Raw genomic sequence first — 20,653 nt, 5'->3', positions numbered from 1 at the left:
ATATACATATTTGGCAGCACTAGTTTCTCAGTATTCTTTTTTTTGCAGGATAACAAATTTTGAGTTTTTCTAGCTATTCTTCTCTTCTTTTCCTTTTGGCTTTTCCCTTCAGGGGTCGCCACAGCGAATCAATTGCCTCCATCTAACCCTGTCTTCTGCATCCTCTTCTCTCACACCAACTACCTTCATGTCCTCTTTCACTACATCCATAAACCTCCTCTTTGGTCTTCCTCTAAGCCTCCTGCCTGGCAGTTCCAAACTCAGCATCCTTCTACCTATATATTCCCTATCTCTCCTCTGGACATGTCCAAACCATCTCAGTCTGGCCTCTCTGACTTTCTTTCCAAAAACCTCCTTCAGATGACACTGTCTACACAAGATGTAGTCTACCTGTGTGCTCCTACCTCCACTCTTATAGGTCACCCTATGTTCCTGCCTCTTCTGGAAGAAAGTATTCCCTATAGCCATTTCCATCCTTTTTGCAAAGTCAACCACCATCTGTCCTTCTGCATTCCTCCTCATCATCTCTGTTTCCTGCACCAACATGTCCATTGAAGTCTGCACCAATGACAACTCTCTCTCTTCTAGGTATGCTCTGCATCACTTCATCTAAGTCCAACCAGAATTTCTCCTTCTCCTCCAGCTCACATCCTACCTGTGGAGCATACCCACTAACAACACTAACCATCACACCTTCGGTTTCTAGCTTCAGACTCATCGCTCTATCTGACACTCTTTTTACCTCCAGGACATTCCTAACAAACTCCTCCTTCAAGATGACTCCTACTCCATTTCTCTTCCTATCTACACCATGATAGAACAACTTGAACCCTGCTCCTAAACTTCTAGCCTTGCTACCTATCCACCTGGTCTCCTGGACACACAGTATGTCCACCTTTCTTCTCTGCATCATGTCAACCAACTCTCTACCTTTTCCTGTCATAGTTCCAACATTCAACGTCCCTACTCTCAGTCCTATACTCTTCTCTCTCTTCCTACGGACACACTTTCCTCCTCTCCTTCTTCGACCAACAGTCGTCCAATTTCCACCGGCACCCTGTAGGTCAACAGCACCGATTGGCGGTCGTTGTTAACCCGGGCCTCGACCGATCCGGTATAGAAGTCATAGGTTTGATTCTCATGTTTGATTTGGCAAAAGTTTTACGTCAGATGCCCTTCCTGACACAACCCTCTGTATTTATCCGGGCTTGGGACCGGCACAATAAGACACTGGCTTGTGTCCTCTTGCGGCTACAGTTCTTCTAGCTATTAGTGTATGAAAAATGTGATGCTGCATTCAAATGTCAAAGAGAGCGAGGCGGAGACAGTTCAGTACGTACAAACTGTAATTCAAGGCCGCTGTGTTCATGTGGCATCACACGGGAAGTTTGAAGATGACGATACTGAGAATCAAACCTGAGTCGCTTGCTCGCAGCCGACTCTCGGTTTGAGTCGCCGTGCCTCCGGTTATGTCAATGCTGGCACAATGTGACCTTTAGAGACCTTTCCTGCGGCTTTACCAAGTTGTTGTAACCTGCCCACTTAAATAAATATAGAGACACTTTTAGGAAGCTATTCAATTCAAGCCTTCACATCTGTAACTAATTACAAATGCATCAGTAAGTGGAAGGTGTTCACTGGTGTTTAAGCATTTTCCCACACGGCAGATAAGAACTTTGAGCTTGTGTGTCACAAGCAGGTGTTAGGCATTCGCGTGTAGGTGTGTTAAAGGTGTGTGTGTTTGCGGGTTGGTTGGTGTGTTGGCAGGCGACGCCACAGGGTGCTGAGAGGCATCCCTGCGATCAACTGTACAAATGCGGAACACAAGTAAACACTCAAGTCAGGTAAAAGCATCATTTTATAACTATAGCAACTACAGCAACTGCAGCTGCCAATTTCTATAGAAATTGCGTGTGAATGCTGAAGAGCAAGAGGTGTACTTTTATGCCAGATGTAATGGGACACACACGTTCCAGAAAAGTTCAACTTTTGTCTCCACCACATTGGAGGGTTTTCCAGCATGAAGCGCCCTTTTAAGGTCATGGCACAGCATCTCAATAGGATTCAGGTCAGGACTTAGACTAGGACACTCCAAAGTCTTCATTTTGTTTTTCTCCTTTAGGATTTTTTGGTAGACAACAGAATTCACGGGACATTGAAATGTGGAAAAACCTTTTACTCTCTGATGAGAAAAAATGTAACCTTGACGGTCCAGATGGCTTCCAACGTTACTGGCATGACAAGGAGATCCCACCTGAGATGTTTTCTACCCGGCACAGTGGAGGGGGGTCAATCATGATCTGGGGTGCTTTTTGCTGCTTTTCAAAAAGCACTTTTTCAAAGTGCTTTTTGAAAAAGTAATTTATTGAAAACAACAATTAAACTGAAATAGGCTGTTTATCAGCTGATCAAAAGTTTAAGACCACCGCTCAAAAAAATAACAAAAAACTCTCCAAACCAGAACAAAAAATGTTCTCAGTAGGACTCAGTAATGAGTAGCTCCATGCTTGATGCGAGTGTTTCCAGGAGGCTAGTGGGAACATTGCTCCAAGTGGTGAAGATGGCTTCACGAAGGGCATCAACTGTCTGGAACTGATGGCCATTTTTATAAACTTCCTTTGCCATCCATCCCCAAATGTTCTCTATGGGATTTAAATGAGGGGAACATGCAGGATGATCCAAAAGAGTGATGTTATTCTCCCTGAAGAAGTCCTTGGTCAAGCGAGCATTGTGAACTGCAGCGTTGTCCTGTTGAAAAACCCAGCTGTTACCACACAGACGAGGGCCCTCAGTCATGAGGGATGCCCCTGCAACATCTGCATCCGTTTGACGACCCTGCACCACCTGAAGCTCCAGCGTTCCACTGAGTGAAAAAGCACCCCAGATCATGATGGACTGGGGTGCAGGGTGCCAGGTAGGTAGAAAACATGTCAGGTGGGATCTCCTTGTCATGCCAGTAACGTTGGAAGCCATCTGGACCGTCAACGTTACATTTTTTCCTTATTAGAGAATAAAACGTTTTTTCCACCTTCCAATGTCCCATGTTTGATGCTCCCTGGCAAAGTCTAAACGGGCAGTTTTGTGGCATTGAAGGAGACGAGGTCTTTGAATTAGTTTTTTGTTTTTTAAACCCTTTCCCTCAGGTTCCGTCTGATGGTTATTGCTCTGCAGTCGGCACCAGTGAGGGCCTTAATTTGGGTCGAAGTGGCATTGAAAATAGATGGATGGATTTACCCCAACCTCAGCAGCAATGGCACGCTGCGAGAGGCCTTGCTTATGCAGCTCGACAATCCGACCACGTTCAAAAAGAGAAAGCTTCTTAGCTTTAGCCATCAGGAGGGCATGACAGTGTGAATGCCTGACAGAAAATGAACATTTGGAGCAGATTTTGGCTTTTATAGCCTGTGGTCTTAAACTTTTGATCAGGTGATAAACAAACTATTTCATTTTTTTTGTTTAAATGTTTTTTGTCTCACTCCCCCTTCTTGTTTTTGCATATTGTAGCTCTACTTAAAACCTCATTAAGATCCAAATGTGCAAAATGCAAATTCTATCATTTTTTCAACTGGTCTTAAGATTTTGATCAGGTCTGTATATGTGTGTATATGTGTATATGTGTGTATATGTGTGTATATGTGTGTATATATAAATAATTTGGCTTCATGCAGTAAGAGATGAGTGCATAGCAGAGGAACAAAGAAGAGCAAAAATGAAACAAACTTTGTGATGGAAAGAGTGGTAGATGTGTGTGTGTGTGTGTGTGGGGAGGGGGGGGGGCATATAGAGTTAAAGATAGCAGAGAGGCAGGGAGATCCATCAGCGTTCGTTTCCTCAGGATGTGGTTACCACGACGACCCAGAGCGACAGCATCACTACAACACTTCTCTGACACCTGTGTCCAAGTGTGTATGTGAACAATGTGTGTGGTTTGCTGTGTGTGTCTGTGTGTCCCTTTGTCTTAGTAATGCGTGACACTGTGCTTGTACTCGTCTTTGTGTGTGTGTGTGTGTGTGTAAACTGTGAAATGACACACACAAAGATAGAGGTCCACACAGACGGATCCAGAGGTGATGATGTGAAAGGCTTACAGAGGAAATGCGGTGCCGAGTCAGAAAGAACCACAAAAACTGGCGAGTAAAAATGAGCAAATAAGCGTAAGTCAACTTGTCAACTAGACTTTAGTCAGCTTTTCGTGCAGTTGTATTGCTTGTTGCCCTTCTTGTGCTCACTTGATGCCCTCTTTAGGACCAGAAAGATCAACATGAAGCTGTGCAGATTGGATCTTTTTGCGGCTTTGCTTCAGTTCTCTTATTCTTTCATTGCCATTACTCCTTTAATTATTTTAAAACATTAATTTTGTTACATTTTGGGCTCTGCAGATTAAACAAGCGTTTTTTTTTTTTAAATCTGCACTCTTTGGATTGCCTGGAAATGAGGACCGACCCTCTCAGAAAAGAAGGTACAGTATTTTTGGGTACGACACTTTTTGAAGGATGCACGGGACCATTTTGATGCATTTTGTGCACTAAACAGCCACATTTTAGCTTTTTATTACGAGTGACTAAGTAAATTAGTATAATATCGAACAGCATATATCATGAATAATAATCAAATTTTCCTCAGTTTACAATCTGCCAAGGGCCATTAAATACAAGCTGCTGGGCAAAAATTTTGTTTACATCTTATAGAGAACAATATTAAACCTATGGGGACAATTACGTATCTTTTTAAAGGTTAAAAAATAACCCCTAAAATATGCAGCACTGTTTTTAATAGGCTGTCCTACGATTGGCTGGTGACCAGTCCAGGATGTACCCTGCCTCTCGCCCAAAAGCCAGCTGGGATAGGCTCCAGCATACCCCCACAACCCTAATGAGGATGAATGGATGGATGTTTTTTTTTGGCATTATTGGCCTTATTCTCTAGGTTAAACATCGATTAGAGCCATTTGCTAGCCAATGCTAGCATGCTATTTGCTAGCAATCATTGCAATCAATAGTAGGGTGACCATATTTTAATTTCTGAAAGCCAGGACAGTTGGCGCAGTAAGGAGAAACTCAAACGATGCCCGAAGTTTTATTCATAGGTGTCTTAGAATTTCAGTACATGTAACGTTTGCCTCCTCTGCATGGATAGAAAATTATTATAATACAAAATACTATCTATAATCAAAGGTACAAATTCAGAGCCTTCTCAGAGGTTAACATGTTTTATTATGTCTAAAATAAAATCTCTTAGATAAGATTCAAGGATGCAAAAAAACATAAAAATCTCTGGAATGAAATAATGATAGAAATAATGTTTTGTATTAGAAAAACCAGCCTGCAAGAAAACAATAGTCCAATGAAGAACAATGAAAACCAGACCATTTTCATCCCTTCCTAAAAAAACCCCCAAAAAAACAATACAGCCAGGACAGGACATGAAAACAGGAAATGTCCTGGGAAAACAGGACGTTTGGTCAATCTAACCAATTGTATTTGAAGCCCTGATTCTCAGAGCTTTCCTTTTTGCCTCAGTTATCATTAAGGAAGTAGAAAGTAGCACCGTCAAAGTAGTTCATTTTCGAATAAAGCCGAGAGGTTGTATTGCGATATTTTTACGATAACAAGGGACTGTAGTAACGGAATGATACCATAGACAGGAATCCCAGCCCGATGTGTTTCATCAGCAGAGCAGAAGAGGAAATAATAGAGATTGTCAACAAATGTAAAGCAAAAACATCAACTGCCAATTACATCAACTGTACCAATTTTCAAAACTGGAGACAAACACCAATTTACAAACTACAGATCCGTTTTCCTTATAGACACTATTTTCCAGTATCGTCGAAAAGCTATTCAACAACTGGTTAGAGGAATTTACACATAAGAATGAATTACTTGCGGATAGCCAATACGGATACAGAGCTCACATTTCAACTTCGATATAACTGAGGAAATGATCATAGACCGCAAACAGTGCACAGCCGCAGTATTTTGGGATCTAAAAAAAAGCATTTGATACAATATCTTTACGGAGAAACTACAACAGTATCAGAGGGCTAGTTTTGAACGGGGTAAAGAGCTACGTCGCAAACAGGAAGCAATATGTAAGACCAAGAGAATAAACATCAGCAAGCTTAAGTATATTGTGGAGCGTACCCCAGGGGTCAATACCAGGTCCAAACTATTGAACCTACATATAAATGACTTCTGTCATCCTTAAAGTTAATATTATTTGCAGATGATACTACTGCATTTTGTTCTGGAGAAAGTACGCAAGAGCTAGTAAATAAGTCACAGATGAGATGACTATACTAAAAAAATGGTAAATGATAAAAACAGATGATCCCTGAAGCTAAGTAAAACTAATCTAATGATATTTGGTAATAGCATAAAGGACACTTATGCACAAATACAAATGGATGAAGTAGAAATTGACAGGATGAATGAACATAAAGATGATACATTTCTCGCCCAAAAATCACTCTATACTCTTGTTCTTTGGTGTTGCCATATGTGTGAAAACAGGGGGAAATAACTCAAATAGTATATTTCACTCACTAACTGTACTAGAAAAGTTACTGTACTAGTTATAGAGAACACACTAACACTTTATTCCTGAAATCACAATTCTTAAAATTTGCTGATCTGGTAAACTTTCAAACAGCTAAAATTATGCACAAAGCAAACAATAACCTGCTCGTCAAAAACGTACCACAATTCTTCTCAACAAGAGCTTTTGCACTTACTATTTTTTCATTTTTTATGACTGCTTGAGGTCTTACATTGCCCATACTCACTCACCATCAAACTATGTTTCCGCCAACTATATTGACCAATTATGAATGTTTATATCATTTATTTATATCGATTTACAAACCTTAACTCTATTGTAGCACATTGTTGCACATCTTTATCATTTCTCATGTTATTTCACAATTGGTAAAGGGTGAGTGTTGAATACAGGAAGTGAACAAATGATTTAGCAAGAGATGTGAAACTGAGAGCGTTAAGATTTGCTTCATCTTACTCCTTTTTGGGCATATGGAATTGTGAATTGTAACATGTAAAGTATTCCAAGTATTCCAAAATGTAACCTGTATGCATGTTTCAAAGAAATTTAAAAAATGGATTAATAAAATAAATTAAAACCTTACCATTACCGTTACCAAACCATATGTGGCTTTTACAATAAAGGGTATTTACAGTGCCGTTTACTAGTGATGTATGATACCACTGATTTTGTTTTCGATCCGATACTGGGTAAAATTCCGACTGGTACCAATTCGATTCCGATACTTTGCAAATTCACTAGTAAATGTGTCTAGTAAATTTAAAATTTTTAAAAATATCGTAGCATAAAGATATACAAGCCATTTAATTAATTCATTAATTAACAAAATTAATAATTCAAATAGATTAACAATTTAATTATTAACTTACGTAATTTATTTATTTTAAACCCTGAAGTATATTGAGGTAGCGGCGTGATTTACAATATCGCCAAGCTAATCTACAACAAGACAAAAAGTGGACAAAATCATATAAAATATGTCAAAATGGTATTTGAAACAGTAAAAAAAGAAAATATGTTAATTAATAAAACCATTAAAAGAAATGATTAATGATTAAGATCCACTTTAAGAATGAAAACTTTATTCAAGATCGGTCCACGTTTCAACAGACAACCGTTTCAGACAAACATCCCCTGAAATGACCGAAGTATCGAAAGTATTAATTATTTGATTTGAGAATCGATGTCAGAGCATGACGAGTCGGTTTCGGTAGTATCGATATTTCAATATCGAGGCGCACATTGCTACCATTTACAGTTAGGCAACTCTAAATATAAATCTACATGCAGTGGCGGTTCTAGCTATGGGCCACATGGACAATTGCCCAGGCCGGCATTCTCCAGGGGGCGCCACTGGGGTGGAAAGAAAAAAAATTCTATTTAGAAATGCTCAGCGCTCATCAAATCCTCATCAAGTCTACGCATACGTGTGGCGGATGGGCGCCCTCTACAGGCGTGATACTCGCGCCCCCAAACGTGAGCAAACGTCCGCCACGTGAGGTGGATCAAACCAAAGAAAAGGCGAGGGGGAGAGTGCCGCTGAGCCTCGGGCTCAGGTTAATTACAAGGTAAAAAGTGTAAATTACAACAGTAATTGCTCAAAAATGAAACATATTTAATTGTTAATATTACACTGTATGAATTATATCGCAGACCGAGAGTCATGTTATTTCACGACGAAAATGTGAAATAAAAAGGACGGAATTGTGAGTGCTGCTAGTTGGACGCAGTGGGAGATAGTGATGAAGGTGCCGTTAAATTGTGTTCACGAAACATGGAAAAGACAAACTCAAAACCATCAGGTGCACAATTTAGAAAGAAGAGGAAAAGAAAGAAGGAGCAGAAACGGGCCAAAGACGAAGGTATGGAGCTAAAGCATCACTTTATGTACACCACATTATGGAATCTAAACAGATGACATAAGCTAACGTTACATGGTGGCAATAGACTAACTGCTGTTCATTTGTTTTCTTGACTGAGAGTTTTCATTGTGTAAATGTGGATTTAAGTCAAATGCAGTTTAAGGGGAGCTTGAGCTTGTGAAATAAGCTCCTTTTTGTGTAGTTGGAAAAAGTTGAAGTGTGTTGAGGTGGGGGAAAATGGAGCTGGGAGGGGTTGTACTTGAAGGATTTGTGCATTGCAAAAAAATAATTGTCCATTCTATTTTTGTTGTTTTTATTTATTAATCACCTTTGTAGGCTTTTGTGGCAATGTATAACTTAAAACATATATCTTTAAATATAAAAAATGTCTTTGTAAAGAAAAGCTAGTAGTGAGAATTTGTGTCGGGTGGGGGGGTGGACTGTGTTGGAGGCGCCACAGCTTCGGTCCGCCCAGGGCGTCATTCAAGCCAGAACCGCCACTGTCTACATGCTTTTAGCGTGCAATTAAGTAAAGAACAGGTGAAAAATATCAGATAAAACAGTTTCAGCATCCTACATATTTCCTGTAGCAGTATCTTGAGGGACAAAAGTGGACCCCAGTGCATGCTCACACTATTTATTTCTGTACATATACAGTACTTAACAAATGTCTGCATCTTTCCTAGCTAAACACCATGGAGGACCTTTCATCCGCTTACCCCTTTACCAATCTCCACCCTCCTCATGCATCTTTCCACCTCACGCAACCTGGCCTTCAGAGCCCCGAGGTGGACTCTTTCCAGCAGTATGGAAGTAGAGTGACTTCCTTTCCTTCTTGGAAGAGAACAGGGGACACACATGTAGAAGGCACTGACGCGGGTGAGCACTTTGTTGACACGTGGTATGAGAGCGGTAATAAAGCAAACAAAGGCTGGGAGTCTTGTGAGGACATTTACGGCAATTTGGATAGTTGCTGCAACACAAATGATTATGGTGAAGGTGAGCACCAGACTTCTAACACCTCCTCCCACAAACTGAGGAGAATGTACTTCAGGGATATGCTCCACACTTTTAAGCAATCCAGCAGTGCTGAGAATGATTGGGATTATGGGTCCTCACGTGAAGACATGGACCAACCACCATGGCTCCATTCCTCTTCAGTGGGCCAAAGCCAAACTTTGCCTTCAAGCAGTCTTTCTCAAACATCAGCACCTCAGAAACTGGACTCTTTCTCAGAAGCTTTCCTCTCCCGGCGGAGAACATTCCCACAGGATTTCCACAGAGAGTCTTGTGGACCCAGTCTGCAATCTGAGGTGGTGAAAGACACCCTTGTGTTAAACCAGAAGTGTGTCTCTCCTGCATCCTCTTACCTCCGGTCCTCAGTGATTAATCCTACACACATACCTTTAGCATCCACCATGATGGACTTCACCAGTCCCTCACCAGGAGGGGAAGCGAACTATGGAGCATTGGACTTTTTTGCCACCCGCTTTCCATCCTTGTCGTCGCTTTACTCCAGCATGATGTGGCCGCTTCCTGTGGTGCCGGACAGAGCAAACAGTATGGAGGGCAACCTGAGAGCTTCACCTGCTGGGGACTGTCGCAACGTCACACGTAAGAGCCACTGTGTGCATTTAGCTTGCTTTAAAAAGGGTTCAAATGTGCTATTTACAGAAAATATTGGCAAAACATTTGGTGTGCGGCCTGGGCCTTGCATTGCAATGGTTTTGGCTTAGTTTTTCTGCCAGATGCCCTTCCTGAGCAGCCCTACAATGCATAACCTTCTACACACCGTGAGGTTCCATATTCTCATTTAAGTAGTTTATTATGACTTTTTTTTTGTTTTTTAGCCTTTTCACATCCCGAGTCAGCATTCCGACCACACAGCGCCTCATCACATGCACCTCACCATGGTGAAGCGGCAGAAAGTGACCATTTTGTGGTAACAATTTAGGGTGCATTTATTTATTTATTTATTCTCACAATTTTTTGTGCTCAACAATCTAAAAATGCTGATTCTCATTGCAGACAAATCGAAAACACACTGGAAGTCCATTTCCCAGCATACTTCGCTCTGGCAAGGACACAAGGAGCGGTCACTATACTCCCCGACCTCTCCTCAACCCAGGCCGCCGAGGGACAGGGCTCTACTCCTCCCTCCCATCACTTCATCCTCAAGAGGAGGAAACAGTTTGTTCAGATGAGGAGATGGAGTGTCATGTGACTGCGTAAGGAGGAAAAGAAGTCGAATGCTCTGCTGAACATCTATGATGGCATCACACCGCTTCTTCTCTCTCTTCAGACGGGTCAACACAGGCAATGAGTTCCAGGCGGCGCTTCCCCCTCAGGGGCCCAGGGCAAGGTCACCGGGCAAGCAATTCAACAGTGAACAGTTGCTGTGGCAGCCGCAGAGAGAGCTGGAGGAGAGTAGCGCCTTGCAAGACCAAGGTAAACATTATGGAGATGACACTGAACACTGGTTGAAGGTGGTAATGGTCCATTGCTGCACACCCACCATTGAGTGCAACATCCAGGAACTGTTAGTGTACTGCATTTTGCTATACTTCTCTTAGGGTGAACACACATATACTCTCAAAATGCTAAGTGTGCCAAATGAGACACAGCCATGTTAACCCAGCAAATAAGAAAAATTGTTTCTTCAGTTTTTAGAATGATTTATTATTTACTCTTTACATTTATTTATTGTAAACATGTTTTTATAGAACAATCTTAACAGAATAACCAATAGAGATCTATTCATTTTTAGCTTAGCCTTTAAATCAATTCTATGTGCTCAGTGGAGAAGTTGCTGTTGATGTGTAGTTCCAGTTGCCTACCAGGAGGGGGCAATAACACAGAGCTAGCGCTGCACTGTCTGCATTCCTGCAAGGGCAACATAGTGGTAAGCATTCTTGTCTGTTTTCTGTCTTTGTTTTTTGTAAAGTCATTGCATACTTCAGCTCTCTTCTTGCCCCCGCACAGGCCACATTGGAGATGCTACTACAAACACAGGCCTCACCTACAGGAGACTACCACTACTCTGGTAACCTCTGATAATCACTTTCTGAGGATGGTTATGGTTATGATTTCATTTATTTCGAACATGCATACATACATACATATATATATGTACAGTATATATATATATATACATATATATATATACTGTATATACATATATATATGTATATATGAGGCTATGTCCTGTATTTGATTGTGAAAAGTGCAAATTCAGTGATTTTTACTTTCACAACTATATAAATATATATATATATATATATATATATATTTATTATTTTTTCAATCATGCAGAAAATGCATTTACAACACAGAAAAGGGGACCAATATTAATATTGTCATATTATATTTGTTTTATCATTATTAGTTTTCATGATGTCAGGTGCCCCCTGGCCTCCCCTGAACACACGTCACTGAATTACTGCACCATTACTCTCCCGTAGGCCCCGAAACATTTAACTAAATATGCTTTTGAATTTGTTTTGTAATTTAAACATGCACTAACACTCTTTGTGGAAAAACCATTGTGTGGTTAAAAAATGAGAGCCAGTTTCCCACTGTGTGTACAATAACGGCCTTTGTATGCCACACTCCCCCTCTCCTCTTCTTTTGTTGTGTACATGAGCTTGAGGAAAAACTTGTTTATAATCAGCATTGCACACTCAAACCAGTCCACTTTGCACATGGGCTTTGTCTTAATTTGTGCACTTGCATACTTACACTGAGCATTTTGAGTGCATAAATGAATTGAGACTGAGTAACGGTCATGTATTTGTATTCATTATCCTTTGTTTACTGTGTCTGCCCATTCAGGTAGTGATTTTTGGAGCGAGCGTGAAAAGAGTGACTTCAACACGGCCCTGAACACATATGGAAAAAACTTTACATGCATACATCAAATGGTATGCTGCTACTTGATACACTGATGATGATGATAACGGTGTTGATGGACATGCATAGTCTGCTTTATTTTGTGTGTAACATATACTCCTGATCACAATTTTAATACCAAATTGCAAGAATTTACATTTGGACTGGATCTTGGTTGTTATAAATAGAGCTTCAAAATGCAAAAAGAAGAAATGGGAGTGAGACAAAAACAAATTTTGAGTAACCATTAAGCTGTTCATCAGCGGATCAAAGTTTAAAGTCATAGCTCAAAAAACCTCAAACCCCCCTAAAAGAGAAATAAAATATTTAAAAAAAAGGACTGAGTAAGAAGTAGCTGCGCCATTCTTGTTAATCACCTCAAAAGTTGGTTTGGGCACGCTTGATGCCAGTGTTTCCAGGGCGCTAGTGGGAATGTTGCTCCAGGTGGTGAAGATGGCTTGACAGAGGGAGTCCACTGTCTGGAACTGATGTCCATTTTTGTAAACTTCCCTTGCCGTTCATCCCCAAATGTTCTCAATGGGACTTAGATAAGGGGAACACGTAGGATGGTCCAAAATGGTGACGTTATTCCTCTGTAAAAAGTCCTTTGTCACGCGGGCATTGTGAAGTGTAACGTTGTCTTGTTGAAAAAGCCAGTCATTACTACACAGACGAGGGCATTCAGTCATGAGGGATGCCCCCTGCAAACATCTCCACAGACCCAGCTGCCGTTTGACACCCCTGCACAACCTGAAGCTCCATTGTTCCATTGGAGGAAAAAGCACCCCAGTGCCTGCATGACCAACATGGCCGAGAGACAAGACACTTGGTTGGAAGCCCTCGAGGCCCAGATCAACCCCCACCACCCCACCCCACCACCCTTACGACTGCGCCATCAACCTCCTGCCGGGCGCAGCACTTCTGACGTCACGCCTCTATAATATTTCCCGACTGGAGAGGGCTTGCGCTTGAAGAGTATATCTCCACTTCACTCACCTCATACGCCCATCCTCCTCACCTTGGCAGCAGGTTTCCTTTTGTAGAAAAAAAAGACAACTCCTTCCGCCCTTGCATTGACTACTGCGGTCTCAATGACATCACCAATGAACATCAATGAACAAATATCCACTCCCGTTGCTAGACTCCGCCTGCAATTTTTTTTACCAAGCTCGACCTGTGTGGTTCGGATCCGGGAGAGGGATTAATGGAAGACCGCTTTTAATACCCCTTTCATCACTTTGAATATCTTGTCATGCCTTTCGGCCTCACAAATGCCTTTGCAGTTTTTTAAAGTCTTATCAATGACATTCTTTGCGTTCTGCTCGGCCGCTTTGTTTTTGTTTATTTAGATGATTTTTAATTTTTTCTGCCACCCTGCACATCCAACAGGTTTGCCGAGTTCTTCAGAGGCTCCTTATGAACCGGCTGTTTGTCAAAGCAGATAAATGCACCTTTCACTCTTCTTCTGTTTCCTTCCTGGGGTTCATTGTGGAGAGGGGGCAACTCCGAGCCGACCCTGCTAAGATTCAAGCTGTGGTCGAGGAAGTACCTTCAGAGGTTCCTGGGCTTCGCTAATTTCTACCGTCGGTTTATTAAGAATTTCAGTCGAGACGCAGAACCTCTGACGAAGCTCACATCCACCAAGGTACCTTTTCACTGGACCCCAGACGGACCCCTGACCCCTCCTCTCAATTCTTTGTCGAGGTTGATGCTTCTGACACCGGCGTGGGAGCCGTGCTCTCCCAGCGCTCCACCTCCAACCACAAGCTGCACCCCTGTGCCTTCTTCTCACGCCTCCTGACCCCTGCAGAGCGGAACTACGATATTGGCAACAGGGAGTTTTTACAGGAGTGGAGGCACTGGCTGGAGGGCTCCGAGGTCCCATTCTTTGTGCATATGGACCATAACAACCTGGCTTACCTTCGCTCCGCACAGAGGCTGAACCTCAGACAGGCATGCTGGGCCCTCGTCCTCCTTAGGTTTAATTTCACCCTGACTTTCCGCCCTGGTTCCCAGAACTGCAAACCGACGCCCTCTCAAGGCTGCATTCCCCGCCGTCCGAAGTGGCCCACCAGGAACCCATTTTGCCTCAGTCCGGCATCCTTGGGGCCCTGCAATGGGATGTTGAGAGGCTGTTTGTGGAGGCCAACAAGGACTGTCGCCTCCCAAAGAACTGCCGGCCGGGCGCCTGTTTGTGGTCCCGGGACTTCGCTTTGACGTACTGCGCTGGGCACATGAGTCGAAGTTGGTGTGCCACCCGAGAGTATCCCGCACTATGTTCCTCCTCTCGCAGCGGTTCTGGTGGCCTTCCCTTCATGCGGGCACTAAGGAGTTTGTGGCGGCCTGCTCTGTCCGGAACAAGCCGGCTCATCAGGCTCCGGCTGGACTCCTTCGCCCACTGCCCATTCCCTCACGTCCTTGGTCTCGTGTGTCTCTGGATTTTGTTACAGGCCTTCCACCGTCCAACGGCAACACTGTCATCTTGATGATTGTGGATCGCTTTTCCAAACTGGCTCACTTCGTCGCCCTCCCCGAGCTCCCCTCAGCCCTCAGGATGGCGGACCTGCTGGTGCGTCATGTGTTCCGGCTCCATGGCATCCCCCTCGATGTGGTTTTAGAACGAGGGCCACAGTTCTCCTCTGCCGTGTGGAAGGCCTTCTGCAAGGCGTTGGGGGCGTCGTCTAGCTTTTCGTCCGGTTACCACCCTCAGACCAATGGTCAGACAGAGCGGGCCAACCAGGACTTGGAGGCTGCCATCAGCAACCTGCCTCTTGGGCCCTCAACCTACCCTGGATAGAGTACACCCGTAACACCCTCGTGACCTCTGCCACCGGCCTATCTCCATTTCATGGGGCCTATGGGTACCTTCCCCTCATTGGAATCAGAGTATGCAGTTCCCTCTGTGTCTTCCCACCGCCTGGCATGGCGCAACATCAGGGCAGCTTTGGCACGGACTTCGGAGCGTAACCAACGCTTGGCCAACTGGCATCGCACGGTGGCTCCGGATGATAAGCCTGGACAGAGGGTGTGGCTATCCTCCCGAGATCTGCCTCTCCACACAGAGTCAAAAAAACTACAGCCCAGGTACATTGGCCCGTACCCTATTGAACGCATCATTAATCCTTCCTCTGTTTTGCTTCGCCTCCCGAACTCCCTCAGGATCCACCCGGCGTTCCACGTCTCCCTCCTCAAGCCTGTCACGTCCAGTCACCTGAGCCCTCCCAAGGTACCTCCCCCTCCTCCCAGGCTTGTCGAAGGCCACCCAGCATTCTCGGTCAAGGCCATTTTAGACGTGAGAAGAAGGGGCAGGGGTTTCCAGTACCTGGTGGACTGGGAGGGGTACGGCCCTGAGGACTGCTCCTGGGTCGCTCGGTCCCTTATTTTAGACCCCACTCTCTTGGCAGACTTTTACGGTCGTTTCCCAGAGAATCCAGGTAGGCCGCCAGGCGGCGCCCATTTGTAGGGGGGGGATACTGTTCCGTTCACATGTCCTTGTTCTGTTTTCCTGCCTTCTCCTTGTGTTTATTTTTGCTTAGATCCCCTATTCCCACTGCAGGCGGAGCTGCTGGAGGCACCTGACTCCCATTACCACCTGCCTATTTATGGCTAGTACTGCCAGCTGTGAGATGCCAGATTATTGCTCCAACTACCATAAACTCTCGAGCTTCGTCTCGTTAGCTGTTTTGTCTACGCTTCTCGCATTGTGCCTCCAGCAGCTCCCTGCCTCTGCCAGGTTACTTTTTGTTTCTCATGGTGTAACTTTTTGCCATCGCCTTTTGTTAACGTTTTTGGTCCATTAAAGGCTCCTACTACCTCCACTGCCTCTCACCTCTGCATCTGGGATCCAGACACACATCGCAACGTAACAGAATACACATTTTTTGCCAAGATTTGGGCTTTTAAGGGATGTGGCCTTAAGCTTTTGAGCGGATGAACAGCCTATTTCAACTTAATGCTTGTTTTCAATAAATTGCATACTCTGAGTTTTTTATTTCCCACTCCCATTTCTTCTTTATTCATTTAGAAGTTCACTCAGAACCTCCTTAAGATCAAACAATGAAAAATGTAAATCCTTGAAAATTTACAATATTGATCAGGAGTGTACTATGGCAACTAAGTGTTGAAGGAAAGCACTGTACTATAAAAATACATTTTCAGACCCCTCTGTGTGCACTTGTTGTGTTTGCACGTGACAGGTGAAGACCAAGACAGTGCACCAGTGTGTGGAGTTTTACTACCATAACAAGAAACTCCAAGACAAACAGAGAAAAGAACAAGAGCAAGAGAAGCAGGAGGAGAAGTCGAAGGAGTTGCGCTACCCTTGCAAGCAGTGTGGCAAGTGGGTCAAACTGGTACTTCATTTTTGAATGTGATGTAGCAGCTAGCAATCACTTCTTTGTTTACTCCAGAACTTTCTTCAAGATCCAGTCGCGTAACGCTCACATGAAGATCCACCGGCAGTCGCAGGAGGGTTTGACGGACAAGTTCATCACTCGCCACTTGTCTCTCCCTTGCGGCGTCAATCACACGCACCTTTTGGAAGCGCCACCTCTGTCGTTTCCCTGTGCAGACAGTCTGCTCACCCTCAATCTAGCTGACATCAGCACATCAGAATACAGCTATACCGGCAGCCCCAACTCTCAAGTAAGCGCTATTGCTGATGCTGGTGGCTCGAAACAAATAGAAGCCCCATCGTCTGCTCTCGCTTTTGACCAGTCATGGGCTTCCTTTGATGAGTTCTACTGCGTGACTTCCAAGGAGATGGTGGGAACTCAGATGGGTGAGACCAAAGAGCCAATCAGCTGGTTGTAGTTGTTAACCTTAAATGAGGGGTGGCCAAACCTTTTCCACCAAGCGCCGCATACCAAAAAACATCATAGGATGCGGGGGCCACTTTGATAATTTACATTTAGCAAAAAAAGGCTAAAACCGATATGCTAAGAAGGATACACCTTGCATGCACACTTTTTTATTACCGTTTGCTTTTTTTACATTTTTTGTTCCCACTTTTGATGTATTTGTACAATAAAAATATATTTTTAGAATGTGCATGGGGCTGATAGACAATGAGTCCCCCTTTAGACACATCTGCCTTACACCTTTTTGCTCTTTTTTCCACTTTTTTTTTGTATGTAGACTATTTTTATTACTGTATATACATTTTATATTGTGTTGGAATGTGCTGTGGTCGATAAAAAATTAGCTGCGGCCCACAGATGTCCCAACAGCTGCACTTTGGACAACCTAGCCTTAAAGGGACTGTTTGCAACGGCTGCCTAGAGGGTGCTAACTTTCAATTGTGCTGCAAGCATTACATCCTACCTTTTTCCTGCTCCGAGAATGGAAGTAAGCTACGTCCCACGTAACACACACACATGCGCAGTAGCCTTTGCTCAGTGCTGGCGGTGTGAAGGGTAAATGTCTGAACACCCTGCTTGTATTTTTTTAATATATTTTTTACATTATATTTTTGTATTTTTATAAGACAAAGGACAAGTACAACCTCAATAAAACATTTAAATTAATATCGCTTCTCTGAGATTCCTTTGTGTATGTGTGTGTGTTTACATCCATGTGTACGAGACAGCCGTGAGTGACAGCCATGAACGCCAGTCATCTTATTTGGGCCATTTTTATTCAGGTTAATTTGTATTTGTCAAATATAAATATATATATATATAATATATCTTTTTTTGTTAGGTCTGTGATTTTAAACCACTATGGTAACACATGCTAGCCAGTGGTGTTCTTTATTTTTTGGTATAAAAAAATGACGTCATTTTGAGCCAGTTGCAACAGTCCCTTTAAATCAGTGCTTCTCAAATAGTGGGGCGGATCCCCCTAGGTGGGGGCGCGGTGAACTGTCAGGGTTGGCGTGAGAGGCAGGGAGGACTTTCAATATTAGTGCAGACCTGCCAACATGTCTGAATTTGCCATACTCAGCATCCATTTTGACTCTTGAATATGCTTGCATGCTTCACTGCTCTCCATTTTGTTGCATTTTGCTGGTTTCAGTTTTGAGTTCAGTTTGTACAGTACAGATAAATAAATAGATAATTTCTTAATCGTATTTCAAATCGGGGGGTCGCGAAAATATTTCTGTTTCTCACTGGGGGCACGACAAAAATGTAAATGTTTAAAGCTGACGCCTGAGATTTAAGCCTTTTTGTGTGGTAAACTATTACAAATGATGATTTTTTTGGATGGACTTTGGCATTTGAATTTCCTCACTCACAGTTTACCAAGGTGTCTTATCTTTCAGTCATATCCTATTTCACAATATTCCTGCTGGAAAATCTTTGATCCTGTCTGTAAATGAATGCTCAGTGTTGCAACTAGATCTTATTGTGCAGACCATGTGTGTGTTGTAAAGTCAGTGCAAACAGTGACCTTTAAGAGGGCCTTGCACCCTATTTAAACATGCTCTCCCTCTGACCAATGTCCAACATGTCTACTGCCCTTGTGTGTATAATGTTCTGGCTGTTGTACCAGTGGCTGCATAATGCCAGTATCAGTGTCACAACACATCACCAGTGTTTGCCATGCTGTTTTATGACATGATGTCTCATTACTAACAATCGAGAGCCCTCACAGTGGGAGATTACCCAAACCTGTGGCAGTGTGAGTGAAGCTAATGTGATGCTGAGTACAAACACAATGACTGCCTCCCTTTGTCTTGTAGTTTTCATCGTGCAGGAAGAGAAAAGGGGTGCCGAAATGTGGTAAATTTGGTGGAATACCTACAGTTTGACTGTTGCGTAATGGCAGACCATTGTTGTCAAGTTGTCCTCTACTTATGTTCACCCTTTATGGAGAGCTTTTGCAGCAACCTAAAGCAGTGATGTCCCAAGTGCCTTATTTATTGGCATGTTCCAAACATAAAATTGAACACGACCCGCACTCGAACATCATGAAGGAGGATTAGGACCACACAGAAAACAACAGTTAAAATGGAAATTGCCCACGTTCCTAAAAAAATGACACAGACAAGCAAAAATGTCTGACTAGAGCAGATCCCCCAGATTTCTTTTCTCTGCTTTAAATTGTCAATAATATTTTTTTAGAACAGGGGGGAAACGAGTGCTGCAGCTATCAATCCAGCAGAGGGCGCTGTCTTATAAGTCAGTTCACTCAACATTTAACAACAGGAAGACGCTTTGAGCAACTGTATGTTTTGTATTTTGGTAATTACTGTATACGGTATGCCTGTTATTGTTTCTTAATGTGTAAAACTAAATTTAAAATGTGCTTAGTAATTGTGAGAGACATATTTGCTTGTCAGTTGGTCCAAGATTAACGTGAGCTACCCCCCCATCGAGGCGTCCTCATGGCCAAAATGCACTCGTTGGTCTGACGTCGTTGATCTAGACCTCCATAAGATCGACTTGTCGCTGGAGGAGCCCCCCTTCTCGCTGCCAAGACACTGCGAGCTAGTAGGCTCAGCGCCTTGCTAGCCTGAAACTTAACGACATAAAAAAGGAGAAAGGCATATTACAGAATATCATAATTAGACATTTTTATGGGTGTGTCCATTATTTTTGTTTTTTGCCATTTGCAGGGAATGGCGAGGATCCACTACACATGCATGTCTGACAACAGGGGTGTCCTAAGTGCAGCCCAGGGGCCATTTGCGGCCTGCAGCTTGTTTTTTATTGGCCCGTGGGACATTGCTAGTAGTTGTTTGAGCTACTGAGCTGGTTTATTTTTCGGTACATTTTTGCCAGAACAAATGCTCAGAAGATAACAATTTGTTTTGCAAACTATAACAAAAATGTATTTTGTATTATGTATTTGTACTTTATTTATCCCACAGCGGGGAAATTCACTTGTTACAGCAGCAAGCAAGATACGCAAGTAAAGAATACAGTGTAAAGAATGCATAGTGACTACAACATGGTTCAGGTGGTGCAGGTGTTGTAGAGCCTGACAGCGGTTGGTATGAAGTACCTGCGGAACCTCTCCTTCTTACACCGTGGGTGTAACAGTCTGCTGCTGAAGGAGCTGCTAAGGGAAACAACAGTGTCATGTAGCGGGTGAGAGGTGTTGTCCATGATGGATGTCAGCTTAGCCAACACCCTTCTCCCCCCACTTCCTCCACGGAGTCCAGAGGACTGTCCAGTACAGAGCTCGCTCTCCTGATCAGCCTATTGATCCTGCTCCTGCCCCCTCTCCAGCAGCCCACAGCATAGAAGATGGCTGAGGCCACCACAGAGTCATAAAAGGTCCGTAAAAGAGTCCTGCACACACCAAAGGACCCCAGTCTCCTCAGCAGGTGGAGGCGACTCTGGCCCTTCTTGTAGAGGGCGTGGGTGTTGACGGACCAGTCCAGTTTGTTGTTAAGGTGA

At 43.3% G+C, this 20,653-nt stretch overlaps 1 protein-coding gene across 5 annotated transcripts; it reads left to right on the top strand.

Moving 5' to 3' along the window:
- The first annotated feature begins 3,910 nt into the window (after positions 1-3,910).
- Positions 3,911-19,763, top strand: LOC129168545 (uncharacterized). 5 transcript variants are annotated; one of them, XM_054753964.1, is made up of 11 exons: positions 3,911-4,154; positions 4,380-4,459; positions 9,107-10,034; positions 10,271-10,362; positions 10,449-10,648; positions 10,723-10,868; positions 11,219-11,322; positions 11,403-11,463; positions 12,252-12,340; positions 16,505-16,647; positions 16,718-19,763. In XM_054753964.1, the coding sequence occupies exons 3-11, from the start codon at positions 9,116-9,118 to the stop codon at positions 17,118-17,120; spliced, it is 2,157 nt and encodes a 718-aa protein (XP_054609939.1). In that variant the 5' UTR covers positions 3,911-4,154; positions 4,380-4,459; positions 9,107-9,115; the 3' UTR covers positions 17,121-19,763. The 5 variants fall into 5 exon arrangements, with proteins under 5 accessions (XP_054609939.1, XP_054609938.1, XP_054609940.1 ...); XM_054753963.1 differs by having other exon boundaries at positions 4,246-4,459; XM_054753961.1 differs by lacking the exons at positions 3,911-4,154; positions 4,380-4,459 and adding exons at positions 4,492-8,126; positions 8,212-8,420.
- The last annotated feature ends 890 nt before the right edge of the window (positions 19,764-20,653 follow it).

The sequence above is a fragment of the Dunckerocampus dactyliophorus genome, chromosome 15 (genome assembly GCF_027744805.1).
Source record: "Dunckerocampus dactyliophorus isolate RoL2022-P2 chromosome 15, RoL_Ddac_1.1, whole genome shotgun sequence".
Taxonomy (NCBI): Eukaryota; Metazoa; Chordata; class Actinopteri; order Syngnathiformes; family Syngnathidae; genus Dunckerocampus; species Dunckerocampus dactyliophorus.
The sequence above is the reverse complement of the archived record's forward strand: the minus strand, read 5'-3'. Positions and strand labels throughout refer to the sequence as shown.

Excerpts from the sequence above, each read along its gene's own strand:
- LOC129168545 (XM_054753961.1), top strand. The coding sequence starts at position 8,301 with ATGAAGGTGCCGTTAAATTGTGTTCACGAAACATGGAAAAGACAAACT. Across the intron at positions 8,421-9,106 it reads GAAACGGGCCAAAGACGAAG|CTAAACACCATGGAGGACCT; the intron begins GTATGGAGCTAA and ends CATCTTTCCTAG. Across the intron at positions 12,341-16,504 it reads TTACATGCATACATCAAATG|GTGAAGACCAAGACAGTGCA; the intron begins GTATGCTGCTAC and ends TGCACGTGACAG.